At 45.8% G+C, this 24251-nt stretch overlaps 2 protein-coding genes across 2 annotated transcripts in view; both read right to left on the minus strand.

Moving 5' to 3' along the window:
• The window catches only part of TANGO6 (transport and golgi organization 6 homolog (Drosophila)), a 185331-nt gene extending 183434 nt beyond the window's left edge, over positions 1 to 1897 (minus strand). The window contains exon 1 of the mRNA XM_012660470.1: positions 1736 to 1897. Coding sequence (XP_012515924.1) covers positions 1736 to 1832 — 97 coding nt within the window. The 5' untranslated portion in view covers positions 1833 to 1897. The remainder of the gene's footprint in view (positions 1 to 1735) is intronic.
• A 5534-nt stretch (positions 1898 to 7431) lies between these two features.
• The window catches only part of CDH1 (cadherin 1, type 1, E-cadherin (epithelial)), a 79909-nt gene continuing 63089 nt past the window's right edge, over positions 7432 to 24251 (minus strand). The window contains exons 7-16 of the mRNA XM_012660606.1: positions 23507 to 23682; positions 23096 to 23224; positions 22026 to 22208; positions 20728 to 20972; positions 17892 to 18037; positions 15257 to 15481; positions 14712 to 14939; positions 11941 to 12071; positions 10898 to 11041; positions 7432 to 9101 (exon numbers count right to left, since the gene is read on the minus strand). Coding sequence (XP_012516060.1) covers positions 8892 to 9101; positions 10898 to 11041; positions 11941 to 12071; positions 14712 to 14939; positions 15257 to 15481; positions 17892 to 18037; positions 20728 to 20972; positions 22026 to 22208; positions 23096 to 23224; positions 23507 to 23682 — 1817 coding nt within the window. The 3' untranslated portion in view covers positions 7432 to 8891. The remainder of the gene's footprint in view (positions 9102 to 10897; positions 11042 to 11940; positions 12072 to 14711; positions 14940 to 15256; positions 15482 to 17891; positions 18038 to 20727; positions 20973 to 22025; positions 22209 to 23095; positions 23225 to 23506; positions 23683 to 24251) is intronic.

The following is a 24251-nucleotide window of genomic DNA, read 5'->3' on the forward strand; positions in this document are numbered from 1 at the left end:
CCCGCCGTGGCCTCCCAGAGTGCTAGGATTACAGAGGCCACTGAGCCTCTGTCCACCATGGACATCTGAGTACTCATTGTGTACAGGGATTTTTCAAATTCTCTCAGTAGTTAATACATAAAAGAAAACCGCAGGCAGATTCATACAATATATAATAGACATGTACAAAATAGTATAGTTTTACCATACTAAATTACTCTTTTTCAAATAGGAATGCTCGAATTCCCATAAATTCAGTGAGTACATGTATATAAGTCCACCACATACTCTTGGAGATTAGAGAGTCTTCTATAAATGAAGTACATTATATGTGCTTTGTGATAGATGATTACTTCCAGGTTTTTTTTCTTAATTTAATCTTGTTCTTGGTTGTGTTGTAGATAGTTGTAGTTGCTAAACAAGTGACCTCTTGATTAGCAAGTTAAAACTGTATTTTGCAGTTTGACCCTTAATTGGGGCAATGTATATTTACCATACTTTTAGTGGAAGAAACCTAAGTTCAAATTCTGCCATTTACTAGTCTGACATCTAGCAATTTCCGTTGAACCTGAGCCTTGGTTCCGTCATCAGTAAAAATGCAATACAAGTAATACCTATCTCATGGGATTGTTATGAGGATTAAACGATATAAACTTAAACAGCGTACAATGGGGACTGATACTTAGTAAGCACTCATTTACCTTTTTTTTTTTTTTAAAGAGACAAGAGTCTCCCTATGTAGTCCAGGCTGGCCTCAAACTCCTGGCCTCAGGTGATCCTCCTGCCTCAGCCTCCTGAGTGGCTGAGATTACAGATGCAAGCCACCCCACTTGGCTCATTTACTATTATTGATAATTTCTTTTCACTTCCTACTGGTGTGGTGTAAAGTCTGCAGGAATTTTAGCAGTTTGGGGTATATCTCAAAATTTGAGACTGGTAACATACCTCATGGCCTTTCATGTTCCCTTACCTTGCTAATCCTACAGATCTCTTCCCCCCAAATATACACGCCAATTATAAGTAGAACTCCATTACTCGTGTCCTTTCCCAAAGCTCCAGATAACATCAGAGACTCTATACTGAACAGTTTGCCTTAGTCCGAGAAGGGGGTTCACTAGATCTCGGTCCTAGGTCCATGTTCTGCCCCTAATTTGACCACATGATTCTGGGCAGGTTACTTAATCTCTTCAGTGAGCCACAGGTGTCCTCAGTTGTACAAGGAGCGTGATAGCCTCATCCACTCCCAATGCCCTTCAGATTCTAAATCCCTAGACAGTCTCCCTAAACCCAGTTTAACCGTCACTGCTTCCGATTTCTGGACTCCTTGCAATTTCGTATAAATTTCAAGCGTCCACCTTAACCCCTGCGCTTGGGAAGCCGTTGGGACCTCACTTCACACACATGACGGACGCCTAACCCTCTGTGAAAGGGTTTCCGCAGTCCCTGCCTAAGAGAGTTGCAGTAGCGGCTGAATGAAATAATGGCCCCAAGGCGCTTAACAGTGCCTGGCACAAGGCAAGCGCTCAAGAGATGGTGGCTACATCAGCATTCAACGGATCCCGTGCCCTTCGTGAGCCTCGGTTTCCTCAAGGATGAAATGAGGCTGAACAGACAATGCCCAAAGCCCCCCCAGCAGCGGGGCAGAGGTCCCAGAGAGGGCCCGAGGTGCGCACGCCGCGGGAGGAAGGACAGCCCTGGAAGCCTGGCGGCCCTGAGAGTCCCGGATCCAGCCCGGCGCCGAGATGTGTCCTCTCACCTCCCGGGCTCAGTAGCAGCTTCAACGCCTCCAAAATCCGATCCAGACTGCACGTCTCCAGAGCCCCGCTGCCCACAGCCTGTCCCGCGGCCGCCATGACTGGAGTGGAACTCGTCGCCTGCGACCAGCTCAGGCGCCTCAGGGGGCGGGCGCCGGCGCCATGTTGAGTGTGGCAGGAGGCGCCCGAGCGCACCTGGGCGGGGCCTGAGGTGGGGGCGGGGCCTACTCGGTTGGGAACGCCCCCTTCTCATCATAAATATTTTTTTCCGACCCCCTTTACTCGCCTGGTAGGGAAGAACCCCCAAAATAGCTAACACAACCTGTCTACACGAACAATTTCAGAAACTCAATATGATTAACTGCTATATTAAGGAGAAGGAAGATAGAAGTAGTTTATCATAAAATAATATGTATTTCAGTATGAAAATACTCGAGTACCAAACACTGGCAGACATAATGAAATAGATAGATGTTCGCACCTACTTATAGTGAAGTATGATTAAGTAAAACAACATTCAACGGAATATTCTTGAATTTCTTTATGTGACATTTAAAAATAAATACTAAATATAGACATATACACACATATATATCCATTGTGAATGTAATGGCTACAAATGTTACTATTGGTGATGCGATTTTTTTTTTAAATGGACTTAGTAAAATTCCCAGTAAAAGTTTGGTCTTTATTCTATTTACATGGTTGTTGCATTCCTGGAAATTCAGTGTGTATTAAAACCATGTTCCCCAAAATTGTGTACATGTAAAACAGAACGGGATTGAGATTCGGATCACCAGAAACAGGTTTTTCATCTACATAAATGCTGGCAGAATATTCAAAAGTTGTGTTGTCTGTAAGTCATGTTACAAACACAGGATGTTTCTCAGGGTAGGACTTTTTAGTATGCCTGCTTCTCCCCTCATTAAAAGTCCATCGTGCTCTCCTGTCATTGTCACTACCAACCAAGATGCGTTCATGCCTGATCACTGCCCTCCAGCATTAACTACTGAAAGTCTTGGGAAGCAAGATGTGTTCCATGCGCAAGCCCATGCCCCTGGGGAACGAAGCTGTTCATTTAACTCCTTTCTCAGCAACGCCCACTCTCCCCACCCCCGTCACTCACGCGGTAATGTAGCTTCACATACAGCTTGGGAAGCACGCAGGTGTCAAAGGCACCGGCTTTGGAAATGTCCCTGACGGCGCAGCCTCTACCATGTTTGCAAAGATGAACTTAACGACCTGGTCCTGGGGCGTGCATCGGGCGCAGGTCCTGCAGCGAATAGGCTGCACGTTGCCAGGGCTCTTTGGCACGACCCTTGCTCCTTTTTTTTTTTTTTTTGGTCATCTTGGAAGCAAGGACCGAAAGGGAAAAACATGTTTGAAGGGGGAATAAATGACGTGCAAAATTACCACAGCGCTCATTTCTTTGTGTGTATTCCCTTCCAGGCTGTGTCATTAGACAATATTTGCTCCGTTGTGTAAGGGAACAAGTTGGTTTTGGAAATAAAAATTTTTTTTTTCCTCCTCAATTTCCTTCATATGAAAATAAAAAATTTTAAGGTCATTTCTAGATGTTAAACGTTTCGTGAAATGGGTGAAAAGCATTGTGTAGGAAAGGCCCATCCCTAAGGTTTGTGGGGATTGGGCAAAAATACAAGTGGAGGCCCTTACACCGTAAGTGTAAATATTTCAAAGTTAGAAATCAAACTAATAGACAGTTAAACAAAATGTTGTCTAGTCTATGTTGAAAAATGTAGCGGGTTTGAACTGACAATTCTGGCTTGGCTTGAGAGCTCCACGCCAGCCGTGTCAGCATGGGTGAGCCAGCCCCCCACTTCTTCTGGCTTGGCCCTTTTTCTTCTCACCATGCCTCCATCCTGCACCAGGAGGGGTTGGTGTGGGCACCGCAGCCCTGTCCATTCAGGTTCTGTCTACACTCCCCCACCCCCAAGCAGAGCACTTGGCTGCTCTGGGCTAGCATTGCACATTCGAGGAGAACCGGCACCTTCCAGACCAGGTGAAGAGGCCTGCACAGCCCAGGGAGCAGGGCTGGACAGGGGATTCCAGGCTTCCAGCTGAAGGACGAGGATCTGGGGTGGGAAAGCCACCCAGGCCTGGCAGATTTCTCGCTCTGGGGTGGAAGAATAGGGCAGGAGGCCAGACGGGGGCCTCCAAAGCTGGGGCCCAGAGCGGGATCCTAGCAGCCCAAGTCTAAGGGCAGTGCTGGTGTGTGATTTATTTACAAAAGATGATAAGAGGATTTCCAGAGCTGAGAGTCCTTTATCCCAAAGTATTACAGGATGTGGATATCACTGCTTTTATCTTTCAGGCTCTATAGGCTCAGACATCACAAACCGACATGCATCATTTCAAAAACAATGTCATAAGATCCTATATCAATTTTTACAGCAAATTAATATATCCCACGTGGAACACAGTGCCTTTTACTATGTGTGACAGACAGGATGTTGGAGGGGTGCCTAAGGCGTACGAGGCTACGGTGTAAATAGCACCTGTGCCTGAAGAAAAGGAAACATTCTCAGGCTTCTCCAGGCCTGAAGTCATTCAAATGTACTCTATTTCCTTAGAATTTGGTATTTAAGCTAACAGAATTTTACTTTATAGGCCTTGAATTCTGGTAGCCCCTTCCTGGCTGGTCTGGGCAGCTTTGTTAAAACACAGACGTACAGCTGGGGGACCCCCTGTAATATACTGTTAAACATATTACAGCCAATACCCACAAGACCTGTATGTGACAAGAGGGGCTGCCCCTCCGCAAAGAACCATATGAGGATGTTTAGGACACACACAGAGAGGTCTGTATTTGTGCAAAATGTGTTCCCTTGATTTGAAGTCAGCCAACAAGGAGCTCATTATCGGGGACTTGAGGGAGAGCAACAGAACAAGTCATCAAAGCAGGCTGCGGCTTGGCCGGATGCGGTGGCTCGTGCCTGTAATCCCAGCACTTTGGGACGCTGAAGCAAGACCAGCCTGGGTAACATAGTGAGACCCCATCTCTACAGAAAAATTTAAAAATTAGCCAGGTGTGGTGGTGTACACTTATAGTCCCAGCTACTTGGGAGGCTGAGGGGGGAGGATCATTTGAGCCCAGGAGTTTGAGGTTATAGTAAGCTATGATCAGCCCACTGCATTCGAGCCTGGGTGACAGAGTGAGACTCTGTTTCTTAAAAAAAAAAAAAAAAAAAAAAAGAGCAGGCTGGGCTATTTGCCTCCGGTTTGCCCAACCCAGAACCAACGAGGCTAAAGGCATCTGGTAACTACCGATGGCTGTTTTACAGAATTCCCAGTAAAGACTCCAGCAAATTCCCAGTAAAGACTCCAGCAAATTCCCAGTAAAGACTCCAGCAAATTAAGGGTTCTGATGGGGAACTGTCTTCTAAAGCCACATCTGAGTGCCTGCATCAAGTGGTTGCATTCCATTTTCCATAACTGGCCCCTACATTCTTACCCTACTTATATCTCAAAACCTTAGTAACTGTTGATAACCCCTACCACCCATCCCACAAAAAAGCAGGCACTAAAGCTTGTTTTCATTTTATTATTATTTGTTTATTTTTAACAGATAGGGTCTTGCTGCGTTGCCCAGGCTAGAGTGCAGTGGCTATTCACAGGCACGATCATAGATCACTGCAGCCTCAAACTCCTGGATTCAAGCAATCCTCCTGCCTCAGCCTCCTGAGCAGTTGGGACTACAGGCACGTGCCACTGTGCCCGGCCTTTATTTATTTTAAAAGAAAGGATTAAAAAAGAAAGAAAGAAAGAAAGAATTTTCTCTATTACCACTTCCTTCAGCATCATTCAGAGCCTTATTTATTGCAGCCTACAGAGAGCTTCTTCACTGTCTCTGGTCCCTTCCCCCAGGCCAGTTCACTGTTCCTGCAAACATATTCACCCTCACAGAACACCGCTTTGGATGACACCATTCCTCTGCTCAGAACACTTCAAAGGTTCTGCCTGACCTACCAAAGCCAGTCCAGAGTGGAACATTTGGCCCTTTCTCTCCTAACACCCTGCCCTGCATTTGCTTGAATGAATCCCTCTATCCCAAACCCCCTTGCTCTGCTCCTCTTTCAATCGCAGAACTTAAAGCTAACATTTAACAAAGCACTCCTACGAGGAAGGCATATCAACTCAGTTAGTGCTCACAACACCACCATGAAGCAGGCACAACTGCCCTCACTTTGGAGATAAGGAAACAGGGACTGAAGGATCAAGTAACTTGTCCAAGCTCACAGCTGAGAAGGACAGAACCAGGATCTGAACACAGGCAGTGTGGCTCCCGCATCTTGGCATCTAAGGAACCAGCTGGAGGGGGAGCAGCCTTCTGTCCCCCTGGACTCGCATGCTCCCAGGCCCCAACTAGGTGCAATACCTGCTGGTACAGTTCCTTGCACATAATAGGTACTCTAAACAGTTTAATTTTTATTCCTTATAGAACCATTTTATTTTTTACTTGTCCTCATTCTAGTTTCCCCTGACTTCTAAAAACTGCATTCAAATATACATAACATTTTACCAATTTTAAGTGTGCGGTTCAGTAGCATTAAGTGTATTGACACTGTGTGAAACCATCACCGCTATTCATCTCCAGGACTCTTTTTATCTTTCCAAACAGAAACTCTGTACCCATTAACATAACTCCCTGTTTCCCTCTCTCCCCAGCCACTGGACTCTCCCTAGTCTCTGGCTCTATGAATTGACTGTTCTACCACATGTAAGTGGGATAATACGATATCTGTCGCTTTGGGTTTGGCTAATTTCACTTAGCATCGCATTTTCAAAGGTCCTCCATGCTGTAGCACGTGTCAGAATCCCCTTCCTCTCTAAGACTGAATAACATTCTATTCTATGTATGTACACGTTTTGTTTATCTATTCATTCGTCCCCAGTTTCAGCGTCAGTTTGGATGATGAGAAAGTTCTGGAGGTGGATAGTGGTGACGGCTGCACAACGTGAAGGTCCTTAATGCCATTGCACTGTACACTTACAAATGGTTAAAATAGTAAATTTTATATTTTACCACAAGAAAAAAATTATCGAAAGAAAAAAATTCATACTCCTCCAGAAGAGAAGTTGTAGGCCTACACTAGGGTTTCTTAACTGTGGCACTATGACATTTTGGGCTGGACAATTGTTTGTTGTGGGAGCTGTCCTGTGCATTATAGGATGTTTTAGCGGCATGCCTGGCCTTGATTTGATGACAGGAGAACCTCCTCAGGAATCTCCAGAATTGTCAAATGTCCCCTGAAGGCGGGAGCCACAATATTCCCCACAGAGAACCACTGATCTGCACTAACTTTGCTGACATTGTGTGAAACTTTGCTCCGTCCCTCAGCTCAGCCCACGGTCGTCTCCCATTGACATGGGAATTTTCTTGGTTTCACCACACGCCGCATGGACAGACATTCTTCAAATAAAGTTACCTTGTGCATGTAGTTTCTTCCACTTTGCCCCCAGTAGAAGGACAGAAAGTTCTAGAGAAGCCATTCAGCATGAAGCTTCTTTCTCCACGTTTTGACTAAGTTTGTCACCCTCATCTATCAGTTGTCTTGCCTGCAGCTGTGGTGGCATCAAATGAAACAAGTGTGACAACAGTTTAACAAAATTCTTTAATAAAATTTATAAAAATGTATTTTTCAGAGTCATTTTCTCAGCCTGAATTGTTTTCCTTTTCCACCCCCAAAGAAAATACAAAATTATTAGCACCCACACACATATACACTCAAAACTACCGTGACATTATATAGAACTACACTAGATACAGTTTAAACGGAGGATAAATCAAGATAATTGCAAGAAGTGATTGCAGAGTTGATTCTTTTCTTCAAAAACGTGTGACAGACATATAAAGCTATTTCAATAAAACTCTTTCCTGTGGTCGTCAGAAGTTGAAATTTGCATTCTCAATTTTAAAAAAGTTCCAAATTAAGATCCTCTCTACCCCAGCCTCCCCCTGCTTAACACCATTAGGGCAAGGTTTTCATCCTGCTTCTAAGAAAAAATTGGAATTTCTAAGATTGTCAATTCTCTATGTGCACTTGGAATTGAGCGAGCGTGTTCAGATCAGCCCGCATTTTCTATAAACACGATCAAAGGCAGGCACTTGGGGGTTCTGGGCTCCACGTACAAACCATGCTACAGGGATCCTGTATGGCGAATACGTGTGTGAGATTCCTCCATTCTTCCAGAATTTTCAGAGGTGAGGTAGATCCACCTCAATCATCGTCAGCATCAGTTTGCTAAACTGCCAGGCTCGAGGACAAGCTCTCCTGTCACGTCTAAGCCACGTTTCTTACTTCCCCTGTCTTTGGCTGCAGCACTGTAGGCACTATTCTGTGTCTCGGAATATGTCACTCCTTTGTTTCAGTGTTAAACAAAGCATTGAAAATAAAGTGGCACCTGAAAACTCACCATATTTTCTGACTGAGTCTCCCCATTTAGAACCAAAGTACCCCATAATGACATTCACATAATAAACAGTCTTACGCAGAACGAGTCAATGGATACATGCCCAGCTCGAGTTGTGTGCTCAAGAGATGAAAAAGGGAAACCATGAAAGGTCTTTGGAGTATACAATATCCAGTCAAGATGTGGCCAGACCAAGACCCAAGCCTGTTACCCTAAAAGGGCTCGGTAATTTCCGCAGCAGAGAACTTCCATCTGGGTAGAGCAATAGAATTCAGGAGTAAGAGTGGATGTTAGAACATGGGCCACCAGTGCAGTGACGGGGGAGGGAGGAACACACAAATAAAAAAGAAAAAAATTTTTTTTAATAAACACAAAACAACGGAGCTAAATTTCCTTTTAAAAATGAGGCAAAACCCCTTAAGGAAATCTGCAAGTTGCTGGCAGAACCTTCTGAGGCTAAAGTTGTCCTTCTGAAATATTAAAATTGGGGGGACTTGGACTTCATCACCATGTAAGGAGCGATGAAAGAAAAAAAAAAAAAAAAGATTCAAGGAATAGGTCAAAACCCTTCTAACACACAGTGGAAATCAGAACTATTCTAACTGCATCACTGATCAGTCTCTTGTTCCCAGAAACTCAACTCCAGGGAAGGGAGCTGAAAATCCACCAGCAACATTATTTCTGCATTTCCATCGCCTGGGTCTAGGGACCCATCTCTCGAGTCCCCTAGTCATCCTCGCCGCCGCCGTACATATCTGCCAACTTCTTGAAGCGACTGCCCCATTCATTCAGGTAGTCGTAGTCCTGGTCTTGGTCTGACTCCTCGGAGTTCAGGGAGCTCAGACTGGCAGCTTCCGAGCCGCTTCCTTCATAGTCAAACACGAGCAGAGAGTCATAGGGGGGCGCCGTGGGGTCGCTATCAGCCGCCTTCAGATTCTAAGGCGGGGGAACAAAAGGATCTTTCAGTGAAAGGGAGGGCACACCTGTCATCTCAGGTGAGAAATCTTCTCTTGGTGCCTCGAGCAACATGTAAGACATGGCGGCGCACCCAGACCACAGAACGCCACGGAGCAACCAACGCCAACGAGGTACGTTTATGCAAACGGGCACATGGACATGATGTGTTGTTGATGGAAGAAGGTCAGAGGAAAATGTGCAGAAGGTTTTCCCCTTAAACCAAAATGGTAAATTACATGTAGGCAGGGGAGCCACAAGCACCAACCAATCAGGATGAACAGAGGCTGAAAACAATACGAACAGGCATACTGGTGCACACAGGCTGTATTTCAACCCAGAAAGGTCTGGAAGAATGAATGCCAAACTGTTAACAGTTAATTCTGGGGAGTGGGGGTGGAGGAATTGAGGAAGTGTGTGTATTTTTTTTCTTTATATGGGATATTTTCATAACTTATATTTTCAAAAGAGCATATTATTTTTATAATTTAAATAAAAACCACACATAAATGTGATCACTTGCAATGAATGTGAATGGAGGAAAGGACCTGAATCCAGACGTATCTAAAAGGGATGGTCAGGCCGGGTGCAGTGGCTCACGCCTGTAATCCCAGCACTTGAGGAGGCTGAGGTGGGGGATCACTTGAGGCCAAGAGTTCTAGACCAGCCTGGGCAACATAGCGAGACCTTGTCTGTACATACGTACATACCTAAGTACACAAATAAATGAGATGGTTAAACTGGTCCTTTATGTTCCTTGTTTTCTCTAAGGATGCCATAGCTAGAACGGATGTAGCTTGATCACTTCTAACACTGCTGTGCCTCATATAGTCCTTAGTGACAATAGCTCCCACAGGAAGCACTAAAGTAAAACCAGCCTCCACCATGAAGAGGTACTCAGGGTCACTGGATCGTCAGACAAGCCCTGAAAATCATTCCAGTAACTGAGCAAGTGGTTAGGGAACATAGTTTAAGAACATAGATCCTGCCAGACTATTCCTTTTACTGGGTTCCTTCTCATCTTGCCCTAATTAATTTAATGACTTACTATTCTCCTTTGCAGGTAGGGACAATCTTGTGACAGTTCTGGCCAGTAATATATTGGGCAAACTCCTTCCTGGAGTAAAAAGACAGTTTGCTAGAAGAAAGATTTTTCTGCACTCCGCTTTGCCCTTCATAATTCTTGCTGACTGGAATACAGACCCAAGGTCTGGAAGTTTGGCAGCCATCTTGTGATCAAGAGGCCACAGGCATGAGAACAAGGATCTACATGCTAAGAAAGGTGGAACAGCCTGATATACCAGCCTAGACTGCTTGCCACTCTTTCTATCTGCACAAGGTAAATCTACTCCTACCTGTTTCAGCTTCTTATATTTAGAACTGAATGCATTTCTGGCATATACAATATGGGTGCTATTTTTCTTGCACTCAGGTAGACCTGTGATACACACTTAACATTATACAGGAATACAAGAGAAGCCATTAGTGAAACCAAACTGAATTTACGAATCTCTTTATCTCATTTCTAGATCTACTAAATTCTTTCAAGCAATTCTTGGTTTTTGTCATATGGACTTTGCAAATTCACTAAGACCAGTTGGAGGTGCTATAGTTCCGAAACTCAGATGAGACACAAATAAAAAAATAGGGCTCAGGGATTAGGCAAGCTGAAAACGTGGTAATGGAAAGAATCTAAAGACTCCTTTTCTCATTTTTGACACAATTGCTTCTTTCTGAGTTTAGGGATGAGTCCTGCCTTGGTTTTTGACTTTACTTACTTCATCAATAAAATTTCCAATTTCATCAGGATTGGCAGGGCGGGGACGATATTGGGGCATGCTCAGGAGGGTTGGCGCGACATCATTGCGAGTCACTTCAGGCCGAGCATCCAGGCCCCTGTGCAACTGGCTCAAGTCAAAGTCCTTTGGAGCAAAAGATAAAAGTGTCACAAAGAGTAAGAATCAGTCATCTACACAAGGCTCTATTTGGTTTATAGACTATATCATTGCGTAACGCCTTAACTGCCAACTCTCTACTTACCAGCATGTGCCCAATTTAATGTGAAATGACCATTTTAAAACTAAAAGTCTCCCAAGTAGCACTAGCTTACTGGTACAGAGATGAGACCTGGACACAACTTACAGCTGAGAGCCCTTCAGCTAAGCTCTGCCCAGACCCGCTGAGCCTTAGCCATCATGTAGATTTTCATGAGCCTAATGGCCCCCGCTAAACCATGAACTCATGAGAAAGACATGCATGCTGGGAGCCACTGAGATTCTGGGATTTTTTGCTGTATTGTATTGTATTGTTAACAGCTAAAACTGGAGGATAAGATGAGTTAAGATCATCTCCAAATTCAGGGGAAATACAGAGGGCCTAAAGAGTTCACATCCACAAGCCAAAAACATTTTAGTCCAGTTAAAAACTTAAGAGGAACAAAATATTAAAACGTATCAGTTGCCTTAGGTCAAAGATAATTTGACTGAAGTTCACGTCTTGAGAATAGCGGTGAGGAGGGCAAGCTATGGAGCCAGACGACTTGGCTCTACCGCTCCTCCAGCTGGGAGACCTTGGGCAAGTTACTGAACTGCTCTGTGCCTCATTTCACTCATCTGAGTGCAGAATAGTAAGTGCTCAACAAATGTTAGCATGTTGGTGATGATGACGGTGGCCAATGACAATGTCTATTTTCTTGGGTAAGCCCTTAAAAAAAAATAGTACACAAAGCGACGCAGAGCTATTTCAATTGTCTGCCCTCTCCTAATCGCTGCTTCTTCCAAATAGAGACTGCCATTGAGCCACCATGGTTTTAAGCACCCACCTGGTCCTCTTCTCCACCTCCTTCTTCATCATAGTAATAAACGTTGTCCCGGGTGTCATCTTCTGGGGGCAGCAAGGGCTCTTTGACCACTCCTCTCCTCCGAAGAAACAGCAGGAGCAGCAGAATCAGGACTGGGGTGGGAGAGAGTGAGCGAGAGCGTGATGAGAGTCACAGGCGAAGAAGGCGGAAGCAGCGGCTGTCGCAGCGCACCCTGCCCTGCACACCAGGCAGGCGGCAGTTAGACGGCCACTGGCTGCCTTCAAAACACCTGCGGACGTCAATGCGCACGGTGCTCACATCCCTGAAGTTAATACATAAGCAGTACGACATAGTGACATGCGAACTCAAGTGTGGTATTTAACTTGCAGATGGATCTTAAAACCAATCGCTGTCATCTCCTCACGTCTGCGGGAGCGTGTCAGGCAGAGGAAACAGCACGGGCAAAGCCCGAGGCAGGCGCACGCTAGGTGTGACGGAGGGACGGTGAGGAGGCCAGCGTGGCTGCAGCGGGGTGAGCAAGGGGGAAAGGGGTGCAGAAGACATCAGGGGGCAGGAGGGATACGGGGCCCACTGTAAGGACTTTGAAGCACTGAAGGTTTGCGAGCAGGGCTGCTGGGTCAGCCTAAGTGTGACTGATAAATGCATGTTACTGTTAACCAGTTGACAGGGGGACACATGCTATAAAATCATCTGGTATGTTCCTTATTTCCTCTTAAGATAAAATCATGTAAGCTAGCTTTAAAATCCATTTAATTGTCAGGGCTTAAGATCAGGGTTTCATCTGATCTTGGGATTATTTCTAGGATATATACAATTAATGCTTAATTTTAAAAAAATTATAGTTTTCATTGTGAATGAAAAAAAAATATGATTCCGTGTGTTTTCTTTGCAGCTACATATGCCCAGCTATGTACACCTACATATTTATCGCACCCTAGTGAAGCATCACACTGAAACAGGGGGCGGCATAAACTCGGGGAAAAGATTTCTCAGCGGCACTAACCTACCTATTGTTTCTGAAAGCAGAAACATGCCAGAGACCTTATTCAGATAAATAATGTAACTCCCTTGTCCGGGACTCAGCAATAAGCGTTCTGAGCACCCGCTGCACAGGCCAAGCCCCGTCTCTGCACAGGGACACAGTGCTGAATAGACAACTTAGGCTGCACACAGACCCTGTCCGCACAGAGCTTGCGGCAGCTTATGGTTTCCAGAAGGATGTCCCTCAGCAGGTGTACCGAAAGCCGGCACCCCAGTGTGCAGAGGCTGGCACAGAGTACGCTAATCTTTAAGAGTCTCCTAGGAATGAACATGCTAGTCAGTGACCACTATCCCAAAAGCAGACTGGTCCATCCGAATATAATTTGACTAGGAAGCCGGCAGGCAGGCTTGTGTTAGTGCACCCGAGATGAGGACACAGGACAGGCCGATTAACCTAATCTCATGGCACAATAAAGCCATGTAAAGCCCAGAGCAATGAGAGCCTAGAAAGCTCCCTGGATTCTCAACAGCACTGTCCTTCTCTTCAACTGTGAGAGGTCACCGGCAGCAGAGGGCAGAAGCCAATGGTTCCCAGCACATACGTCCTGAGGGTTGAAAGACGCCCCCTCTTGGAGTGTGCCGGTGCCGCAGCAGGACGGACGGCGCCCACGCCCAGTCTAAATAGAAAGCCGCAGGTTTAGTCCTGCTGCTTCCTCTGCAAACCTTTGTCACCCCGGCCAGGTTGGCCTGCTCTCTCTGCCCTGCAGAGCCCACTGGGGAACCTTCCCGAACGCCCCTCTGCCTGTCTGAACTCTACCAGCCCCCATGGCCCATCCACTTACATCTTCCACAAAACCTTCCTTGAGACTCAATTAACAGCCTTTTCTGACTGCAAAGACACTTGTGAGTGGGACCACTCCCGCGGTCCCTAAGTATATATGGTCTTCGAAGGTTTTCCAATTGACTTGCCTTCGCTTGCTTTTAGAAGCCACGACAGCATCTTTGTCAACCCTAGAGCTCCCTCCAAAGATGGGCTCCAGTTACACCAGTTTTTCCCTAACAACCTCTTTTTCCTTCATCCTTTTAGTCATTGATACTCACTGCTCACCCCAGAGTCCCCCTGACCCCCTGCCAAATTTTAATTGGGCACATGGTCACCTAGTTAGCATAGGAGCTTCCGGGCTCCCTTGCAGCTAGGTGTGGCTGTGTTTGGGCCAATGGGATGTAAGTGGAAGTGATATTTGCAATTTCCAGATGTGTGGCTTCCACTTCCTCTCATTCCCCCTCCAGGATGGGATGCAGAGGTGGTGCTGGTGAGCCGGCCAGCTTTGACCGTGCTGAGGACGACAGCACCCCAAGGCCTTGCTGCTCTGCATGTGCTCCACGGACCTACAGCATCGGCATCACGTGGGAGCTGGTGAGAACTGCAGAAGCTGAGGCCCCACGCCAGACCTCCTGGATCAGAATTCTTATGTTAGCCAGGAGGCACAGGTGATTTGTATACACTCAAGTTTGGGAAGCACCAACATAAAGGACAGAAAGAAACAAAAGAGAAGGAACCTGGGTCCCCTGTTGACTTCATGGAACAGGGCTGCCTTCTAGTCTCGGACCACTTACCTCTCTGAGACAGACTAACTTCTATTTTATTTAAGCCACCATACTGAGGAGTTTCTTTCTTATATCAGTTTAACCTGTATCCTAATTAATGCAAGAGCAAAAATTGTTTCTAGCAGACAAACCTTTCTCCATTTTAAAAGTCAAAGGCTGAAACACCTGCCAGCTGCACTTACTTAGCAAAGCAAGAATTCCTCCAAGAATCCCCAGAATGGCAGAAACTTGCAATCCTGCTTCGACGTACTGCGCCTTCACGCAGTTGTGGACGTCCCCTTCACAGTCGCACACGGAGACATCCAAGGTGGTCACTTGGTCTTTGTTCTGGTTGTCTGTGAGCTTGAGATTGATTTTGTATTCACCAAACTCCAAGGTTTTCTTTGGCTTCAAAATGATAGACTCTTGGCCTGGGGAATGCAAGAAAAAGAAGTGATGGGATCAGAGGAGGGAAAAAAGCTCATTCTAGGATAAAATTGGCAGGGAACGAAAGACATTTCGAAGCTGGGTGAAGAGAGCAGAGCCGCTTGGGTTTTCGATTACTGGCAAGTATGCTACAAAACTCAGACACCAGAAAAGGAAAGAGACCTTTGACGCGACGCCTCAAAGGGAGAAGGGACAAGGAACCAGACGTCCAAGGGAAGGGTGGCATCTGCAAGTTGAGAAGTGGGGCAAGGGGGAGCAAAGCAGCCAGAGCAATGTTTCCAAAGTCAGCTCAAGTACCCACCTGGGTCGTTGTACTCAATGGTCCAGTTGACACTTGCCCCGTGTGTTAGCTCCGCCGTGAAGGGAGAAGTATTGGGGGGAAGATCTGGATCAATGATGTTTATGACGCGAGGCTGAGGGTTCCTCTGGCAGAAGTGCATGATTCGAGGTTCTGGTACAGGGCCGTTGTCGTTCACGTCGGAGAGGATCAGGAGAAGGGTCCCCGTTCCAGTAGCGACTGGAGAGCCTGAGAGAAAATACAGAGGAAATGTCACAGCTGAGGAACAGTATGACCCCCCCTGCCTTGTCCTGGCTTCAGTGGTCTCTCACCAGGCCCCACGCGCCCCTGGAGCCGAGCCCCCTGTCCTGCCAGTCCCAGGCCCCCGCACTCCCAGGTGGGCAGGTCCCTGACCGTCTGGAGTAGACGAGCTTATTTTCCACTTTGGTAACAACTATTCAAGTTATTCCTCACACCAAAGACGTCCTCTTTCCTCTTCTTCACATGACTCTATTCATTCATTAAACTTTACTCCAAGAAGTTGCCCACCCTCCCTCCACTGCTCCACCAGTTCTCCCTTTTCTGAACTTCTGTGCCATTTAAGGTCATTATCAAAGGGTTGAGCCTTTTTAAATCACTGCAAGTTGCTTTCCAAAACAGACTTGGAAGTTCGCACACGAACTGTTTGCGTTTCTTTTACATCCTGACACAGCACCAAGCATATAGTAACAAAAAAAATAGGCACCCAAGGAACCACCATCCATGTTATTACATGACAGGGAAACCGTAACAGCAGAGGAGTCTACCTCAAACCTATACATGGTTCTTGCCTACATGGCAAGACTGTGAATTTTGGTTTGTTTTTTTTTTTTTTACCTTTTTATCAAGTGAATTTCCTTCTCTAATAATAAGCATGTGTCATTTAAAATGAACTTTAAAAAATTTTTTTAATGACTGAATAGATTTTCTTTTTTTTTTTCTTTTTTGAGACAGGGTCTCACTCTGTTGCCCCAGCTAGCGTACTGTGGTGTCATTGTAGCTCACAGCAACCTCAAACTCCTGGGCTTAAGCGATCCACCTGCCTCAGCCTCCCAAGTAGCTGGGACTACAGGCACATGCCACCACACCTGGCTGATTTATCTATTTTTAGTAGAGACAGGGCAATCTTGCTCTTGCTCAGGCTGGTCTCGAACTCTTGAGCTCAAGCAATCCTCCTGCCTCAGCCTCCCAGAGTGCTGGGATCATAGGCGTGAGCCACTGTGCCGGGCCCTAACAGATTTTCTGAAGAAACTTCATTCTCTTCTTACACCTTACATTAAAAGGCATGTACAATCCAAGTAACACTTGAAGGAATCAATCAGAACCCCCACACCTCGGCTATGATTATTTAGGCCAGAGGGTCAGCAAACTAAGGCTTTCTGGCCAAATTAGACCACAGCTATGCCCACTCTTTTACAATGAAGACTGTGTGGCCTGCAGAGCCTAACATTTTCACCCCACCCCGTCCTTTATAGAATAAGTCTGTGGAGCCTTGGTTTGGGTGCCATTTACCCCAACTTACTCCCAGACCAGGCCAAGGAATCCCCATGTAGCCAGAGACAGATGGCCAGAACAGCACTGCAGGCCGAGGCAGTGGGCTAGCTTTCCCTTAACGCAAGGGTGCTCTGCGAACAGAGCCCCGCTATGGCCTTGCTTGCCTTGTCTGCTGTATTCCTGGTTGTCAAACCTGGAGTTACTACTTCGTGAGGTTGGAGAGTGAGAGAGAGGGAAGAGAATTAACCGTAGGAAGCGAGCAGGTCTCCTTAGAAGTGATTCTGCTTCTGGACGTCTATCCAAGGGAAATACTTATGCATGGGGGCACGCACAAGGATGTTTACTCATCACTCATGGAAATAATGAATCACTGGAAACAACCCCAAGGTCCTTTAATATGGGAATGATTAAATTGTGCTATACTCAGATAACATCTTATTGAAAAGAGATCTATAATGTGCCACAGTACAGCTCTATGTCTTAAAGACATACTGTCAAGTAAAAAAAACAATAATAGTAAATAAATAAATAACATTTTAAAACAAGGTTTAAGATAATGGTTTCTATAACAAAATCAGATAAAAAATGGCTATAAACCAGACAGTGATTTTATAATAAACTATATTTCTATATGTATATAAATGTATTTAAACACAAAGAAACAGTCTGGGAGGACCCACACTTAACTGATGATGATGATGGTGGTGATAAAAATAACGACAGTCCTTATCTAGCGTGTACTACGTGGCAGACGCTATTCTAGGCACATTTACATAAATTAGCAGATTTAATCCAGATGGGGTTATCATCGCTTTGTCAGATAAAGGAATTGAGGGACGTGAAAATTAAGTAGTAAATCCAAGGTCACACGGGTGTAAAACTTTGGACCTGGGACATAAACCCCGGTGGTCTGGCTCCCATGGGGAAGGAGTAGGGTTCAGGTTTAGAGAGGGAGTGGTGAAAAGGAACTTCTGCTCCACGCATTTTATTTTAATTTTTGACAATGAGAATGCCTTTGCCTAAGAATAAAAGAAAAAGAATGACCTTATGCCTCCAACAGGCTGGGGGCAAGGAAGGAGCTAGCCAGGAGGGCAAGGCAGCAAAGGCTCCCCCAGGGCGCGCCTACCGTTGTCCGTGGCTATGATGAGGGCCGTGTACGTGCTGTTCTTCACGTGCTCGGAGTCCTCTCTGTCCAGCTCAGCCCGAGTGGAAATGGCACCAGTGTCCGGATTAATCTCCAGCCAGTTGGCAGCGTCCCTCCAAATCCGATACCTGAACAAGCATGAGCTCTGGTTTAGAACAAGAACGGTCAACAGCGTGTAGCTGAAGAAGGCTAAGGTTCCTCTTCGTTTATATAGTTACTTCCAACGTTTTTATTTTGAAAACCAACAGCTCTAGAGAAAAGTTGCCAGAATAGTATGACGACCATGTATACACTTCACCTAGATTTACCCACTGTTAATATTTTGCCACAGTTGCTTTCTCTCTCTATATATATTGACACGCACATAATTTCTTGTTTTGCTGAACCATTTGTTAATACGTTGCAGACATCGTGTTCCTTTCTCATAAATACTTCAATGTGTTAACTCCTGAGAACAAAGGCATTCTCTTATATAACCGCAATTCGATCTTCAATTTTAGGAAATAAAACTTTGGTAGAATACTATTATCGAATATATGGTATATATTCAAATTGTCAATTTTTCCAAAAATGTCCTTTTAGCAACCCCACATCCTGCCAGATTCAGGATCCAGGTGAGGACCGTACATGGCATTTAGGGGCATGTCTCTTTAGTTTCCACTAACTTGGAATCATTCCTTGGGCTTTCTTTTCTTTTTTAACACTGACACTTTTGAAATGTGCAGGCCAGTCGTTTTGCGGAATGTCCCTCAACTGGGGTTTGTCAGATTGCTCCCTCACATGAGATTCAGGCTACCCATTTGTGGAGGGGACACGAATACCACAGAGGTGATGCTGTATCCTCCTAAGTGCATTACATACAGGAGGCACGTGATGTCTGTTCTTTTATCGGTGATGCTAACTTTGATCACGTGGATAAGGGAAAGTCACCAGATTTCTTCATAGTAAAGGTGTCTTTTTTCCTTTTGTGATTAAGCTATAATCTGCGGGGAGATAATCTGAGAATACCCTGTTCACCAACTAACTTTCACCCGATGGATTTAGCATCTATGGGTAATTCCTGCCTGAAGCAATGTTACTATGATGTCTGTTTATTTTTTTATTTTTTATTTTTTTTGAGACAGTCTCACTTTGTTGCCCCGGCTAGAGTGAGTGCCGTGGCGTCAGCCTAGCTCACAGCAACCTCAGACTCCTGAGCTCAAGCAATCCTTCTGCCTCAGCCTCCCAAGTAGCTGGGACTACAGGCATGCGCCACCATGCCCGGCTAATTTTTTCTATATATTTTTAGCTGTTCAATTAATTTCTTTCTATTTTTGGTAGAGACGGGGTCTCGCTCTTGCTCAGGCTGGTTTTGAACTCCTGAACTCAAACAATCCGCCCGCCTCAGCCTCCCAGAGTGCTAGGGTTACAGGTGTGAGCCACCGCGCCCGGCCATGCTTGTTTATTTTTAAAAGCAGAATCCTCACCAGCTCCCCCAAAGAGTACAGCAGTTTTCAAATGGTGGCAATATGTGACCTCCTCTCCTGCCACGGACATTTGGAGATTTAGGGTGACACGTTGACTTAGGGGTGAGCTGCATTACTGGTATTTAATGGGAGGTGCCAGAGAGGCTAACAGAAATGTACTGCCCTACTCTCCTGGAGTCATAGAAAAGCTCAGAAAGGGAAGGGGCTCTAGAAACCTGTGGGCTTGACCTCACTTCGTTAGAAGAGCAAATCAATGAATTACATAAAGTGCTCTTTGTTCCAGGGGAAAGGGCCTCTATAAACACTTTTATAGAGGGTCCCTGAACTGGTCCCAGGAGATGCTTTGAATTATCTAGTTTGCTACTATAAGCTAAGATATCAACCCAGCCTAGAAACCAAGGCTTCATCACAAATAAAACCCTACATTACTATCTTTGGCTTTTCACTATTCCTTTAAACTCTGATTACCAGGCCTAACAGTTTGGACCACCTAGAAGTATCCCCTGGCTTATGAGCAGTACATTGGCCGCATGTACAAAATTAGAGTATTTTCAAGCAATCGTTGTGACTGATTGATTTGTATGTGGGTTTTTAGCATCTGTGGTTGTGATTTATATTACAAAGATGTCTTTAGGTTTAAAAACAGAAGAAGAAGGGTGGGGAAGAAAACAAAACAAAATAAAAAGAGAAGGAATAGTAAGCTACTTAGAACACGATACCATGTATGTAAATTAAAATCACATTCCTGCTACACTACAAGAGCTCAAGGAGAAGAGGCACATTAGATCTGCAACAGCTCTCTACAGAGGGAAAAGGTATAGGGAACAGGGATAAAAGACAATAAAAAATAAACAAAAGAAAGGTCTTGCAAAGACAAATGATGATAAAATGCCTATATGAACTATACATTCTTCGCGTATATATAAAATGACTTTTTTTTTTTTTTTTTTTTTTTTGAGACAGAGTCTTACTCTCTTGCCCGGGCTAGAGTGCTGTGGCATCAGCCTAGCTCACAGCAACCTCAAACTCCTGGGCTCAAGCAATCCTCCTGCCTCAGCCCCCCGAGTAGCTGGGACTACAGGTGTGCACCACCATGCCCGGCTAATTTTTTCTATATATTTTTAGTTGTCTGACTAATTTCTTTCTATTTTTAGTAGAGATGGGGTCTCGCTCTTGCTCAGGCTGGTTTCGAACTCCCGAGCCCAAACAATCCGCCCACCTCAGCCTCCCAGACTGGTAGGATTACAGGCGTGAGCCACCACGCCCGGCCATAAAATGACATTTTTAAAAAAATAATGTATACGTGAAAATACCCAGTTGCTGCAAGTCAGTAGCAAAACCCTCACACTTACGTTATCTTCTGCTCCATAAACGTGTCTGGCTCCCGGGCTGTGTAGGACGTGATTTCCAGGCCCACGCCAAAGTCTTCGGACACTTCCACTCTCTTCTCCGGAGGCACAAAGATGGGGGCTTCATTCACATCCAGCACGTCCACGGTGACAGTGGCTGTGGAAGTAGTCAGAGTGACCACAAAAGGGGCCACATTCGTCACTGCCACGTGTAGGATGTACTGCTGCTTGGCCTCAAAATCCAAGCCCTAGAGAGTGGAAAAAATGAGGTTAAAAACAAACAAACATTTTGTGTTGGTTTAAAAGAAAAAAAAAAAAAAGAAATCCTTAACTGTTGCTTTTGGTCAGTAACATACTGGTGGTTCTCAAATCTGGCAGCCCATATGCTCAAGAGGTGGTCAAAGCTCCGGGGCTATTCCAGGATCTAGTAACTCTTTTGACTAACTTCAACAAGCAACTTGCCCAATTTTTTAGTTTTCAAATTTCTAAGACATTTTCCAAAAACAGCCATATTTGTCCCACTTCTAAAATAATCCAGCAAAATTGAGGCCAGGCACAGTAGCTCATGCCTGTAGTGCTAGCACCCTGGGAGGCCGTGGCGGGAGGATTGCTTGAGGTCAGGAGTTCCAGACCAGCCCGAGCAAGAGCGAGACGCTGACTCTAACAAAAATAGAAAAACTTTGGCCGGGCGGGTGGCTCACGCCTGTAATCCTAGCACTCTGGGAGGCCGAGGCGGGAGGATCGTTTGAGCTCAGGAGTTCGAGACCACCCCAAGCAAGAGCAAGACCCCATCTCTGCTAAAAAGAGAAAGAAATTAGCTGGACAATTAAAAATATATGGAAAAAATTAGCCAGGCATGGTGGTGCATGCCTGTAGTCCTAGCTACTCGGGAGGCTGAGGCAGGAGGATTGCTTGAGCCCAGGAGTTTGAGGTTGCTGTGAGCTAGGCTGATGCCACTGCACCCTAGCCCGGCAACAGAGTGAGGCTCTGTCTCCAAAAAAAAAAAATTCTCTCTCATTTGTAAAATGGAAATGGGGGAGGGCGAGGCAGATGTTTCTGGGAAAGAGCCTATTAGAGCAGGCAGTACTTCCTCTTCAATTTTAGGATCTTATGTAGGAGCTTCTTGATTTCTCACGTGAGCCTCAAGAGCATCGACAAATGCCACCTGATCCATCAGAATGTGGGACAGCCACTCCACCTGCACCCTGCCAATGCTAATCGACTTCTTAAGACACCAGGGGACAAGGGAGCGGACAGTTGCTAGGGTGGGGTTCCTGCATCCTGCCAGGCACCACACAAACCTTCGCTGTTTTCAAAATACCATCGTTGGTTACTGGGTTTGTAGTGACAACAAATTGTCCCTCTTTATCATTCAGTATGGTGTACTGGGCCTCCCAAGCCAGAGTATTGGGGGCATCGGCATCCGTCACTTTGAGGGTGGTGATGACGACATTGGCCTCGTTCTCAGGCACCTGACCCTGGTACTGCAGAGAAAAGGAAACCACAGGTCACTTATGACATGCTGAGACTAAGCACGGAGCGGGGTCTCAAGGAGCTGACGGAGTCCTTTCTGAGCCCAGGCTTTGAGGAGAGGTGACGAGGAGAAGCCAGGTGATGGGCACATGTCTCGAAGTCAGTGCCCACTCCACGAGCAGGCCCTTGTTCCACGCCAGGGGAGCAGCTAGTACTTGAGTACCTTCCTCCGTGAGTCCCGCAAACTGCGCTCTAAGGCCCTGGCCACCAGAGCCTCTTAGCATACGCCGGCCCAGGTGCTGACTGTGATCTTAGTCAAGTGCAAGACACTGTGGTTTAACCACCATTCACCCCGGCCCCTGCCCCCATCCACTCTCTACCAGTAATCTTTATAAAATGGAACTCTGGTCATTACAATCCTCTGCTTAAAACCCTTTAATGACATCCCCTTGTGTTCAGGATAAATTCTAAAATTCTTCACTCAGCCTACAAGGTCCTGTAGCTCCTGCCTGAGTTGGTTACTACACTTGAGTCGCACTGGCTGTTTTTTCAGATCTTCCTGTGCATCAAGCTTTCTCCTGACTCAGGCAAATATTTGTTCAATGAATAAATAAAACCCAGTAGTATTTGCTACAAAGATGCACAACACGAGGACATGGATTCGGCAGATGCTATTGGCAACGTCACAATCCTGTGCCAATTGGCTCCAGGCCAAGGATGGGACAAAAGTGTTCAAAGACAATTGCCACCCCAGTAATGCTTGCTTCTAAGTCTAAAGTTAACATTTGCTAGTCTGGGGAGGGTTTTCAAAGAGTTTGCCCACGAGCAGCCGTGAAACTCGGTTCATGAACAACAAAAGACCTTTCCCTGGAAACCGTCTAAGCAGTTGCAGAATTACCGTGGTGGGATTGAAGATGGGAGGGTTGTCGTTGATGTCGGTGACCGTGATCACGGCTGTTGCTGTTGTGCTTAAGCCATCGCCTTGAAGGTCAGCAGCTTGAACCACCAGGGTATACCTGGGAAAAGTCTGCAGAGAGATCGACATACCCAAGTGAGGACCAAGACCACCAGCCACCTCAGGCCCGGCCACTGCACAGAACCACACAGAATATTTAATCATCTGCTTAGATGCCAGCCGGCCTGCCTTCAAGGCACAGAATCTCTGCGCAGATATTTAGATGCAAAGCGTAGACCATCACGCCACACTAACAACTGGCCGCAGCAGAGTTTGCATTATCTATGGGATTTAACTAATACTCATCTGCCCCCAACACCCTCCAACACTCTCCGGGTCCTTCTGACCCCTGACCTCTCGGTCCAGCCCAGCAGTGACCACACTGATGACTCCGGTGTCCCGGTTGATGGTGAACATGTTTTCGTGAGGCAACTTAGGCTCTTGGTCGAGGATGGTATAAGCGATGGCGGCGTTGTAGGTGTTCACGTCATCGTCCGCGTCTGTGGCTGTGACCTGCATCACGGAGGTCCCTGGAGGCGTTCAAGGAGAAGATTTAGTCAAGCTGCGCTTTGGGACCGGTCATTACTTCTCAGCCCAACTCTGTCCTGAGTGAGAAAGGAGGGGACCTGGGGATGGTACCAAGTCACAGTCTCCCCGTTCTCCAGTTTCTAAAATTCTTACCCAAGTGCCAGGGGAAGGAGAAAACATTACACCAAACGAGCGACGTGCAGAAGACTCCACCTTCCCAACACATGCAGGGTAGGGGCGGAGCGGGGAAGAGTACGGGGAATAAACAGCTTCAAACTGTAACATTTTACTATCTCTCATATTGAGGGAAGGGTGTGTAAAATTTTTAAAATTCCAGAATTTTCTGCAATTGGCTTCTCAGCCACAGCCTTCATGAAAGAAAATGGTCATTTGAGATCATTGCCTTTAAGGTGGAAGACAACATTCATAACACGTGACTGACAAAGGACTAGGACCCAGAACATCTAAATAACTCTTAAGACTCAATAGGTACAACTGGCAGACCTAAAAAGTCTAACAATTCCAGGATATAGATTACTGGTGGGAGTATGAATTGGTTCAACCACCTTGG

The sequence above is a fragment of the Propithecus coquereli genome, unplaced genomic scaffold (genome assembly GCF_000956105.1).
Source record: "Propithecus coquereli isolate 6110/MARCELLA unplaced genomic scaffold, Pcoq_1.0 Scaffold67, whole genome shotgun sequence".
NCBI lineage: Eukaryota > Metazoa > Chordata > Mammalia > Primates > Indriidae > Propithecus > Propithecus coquereli.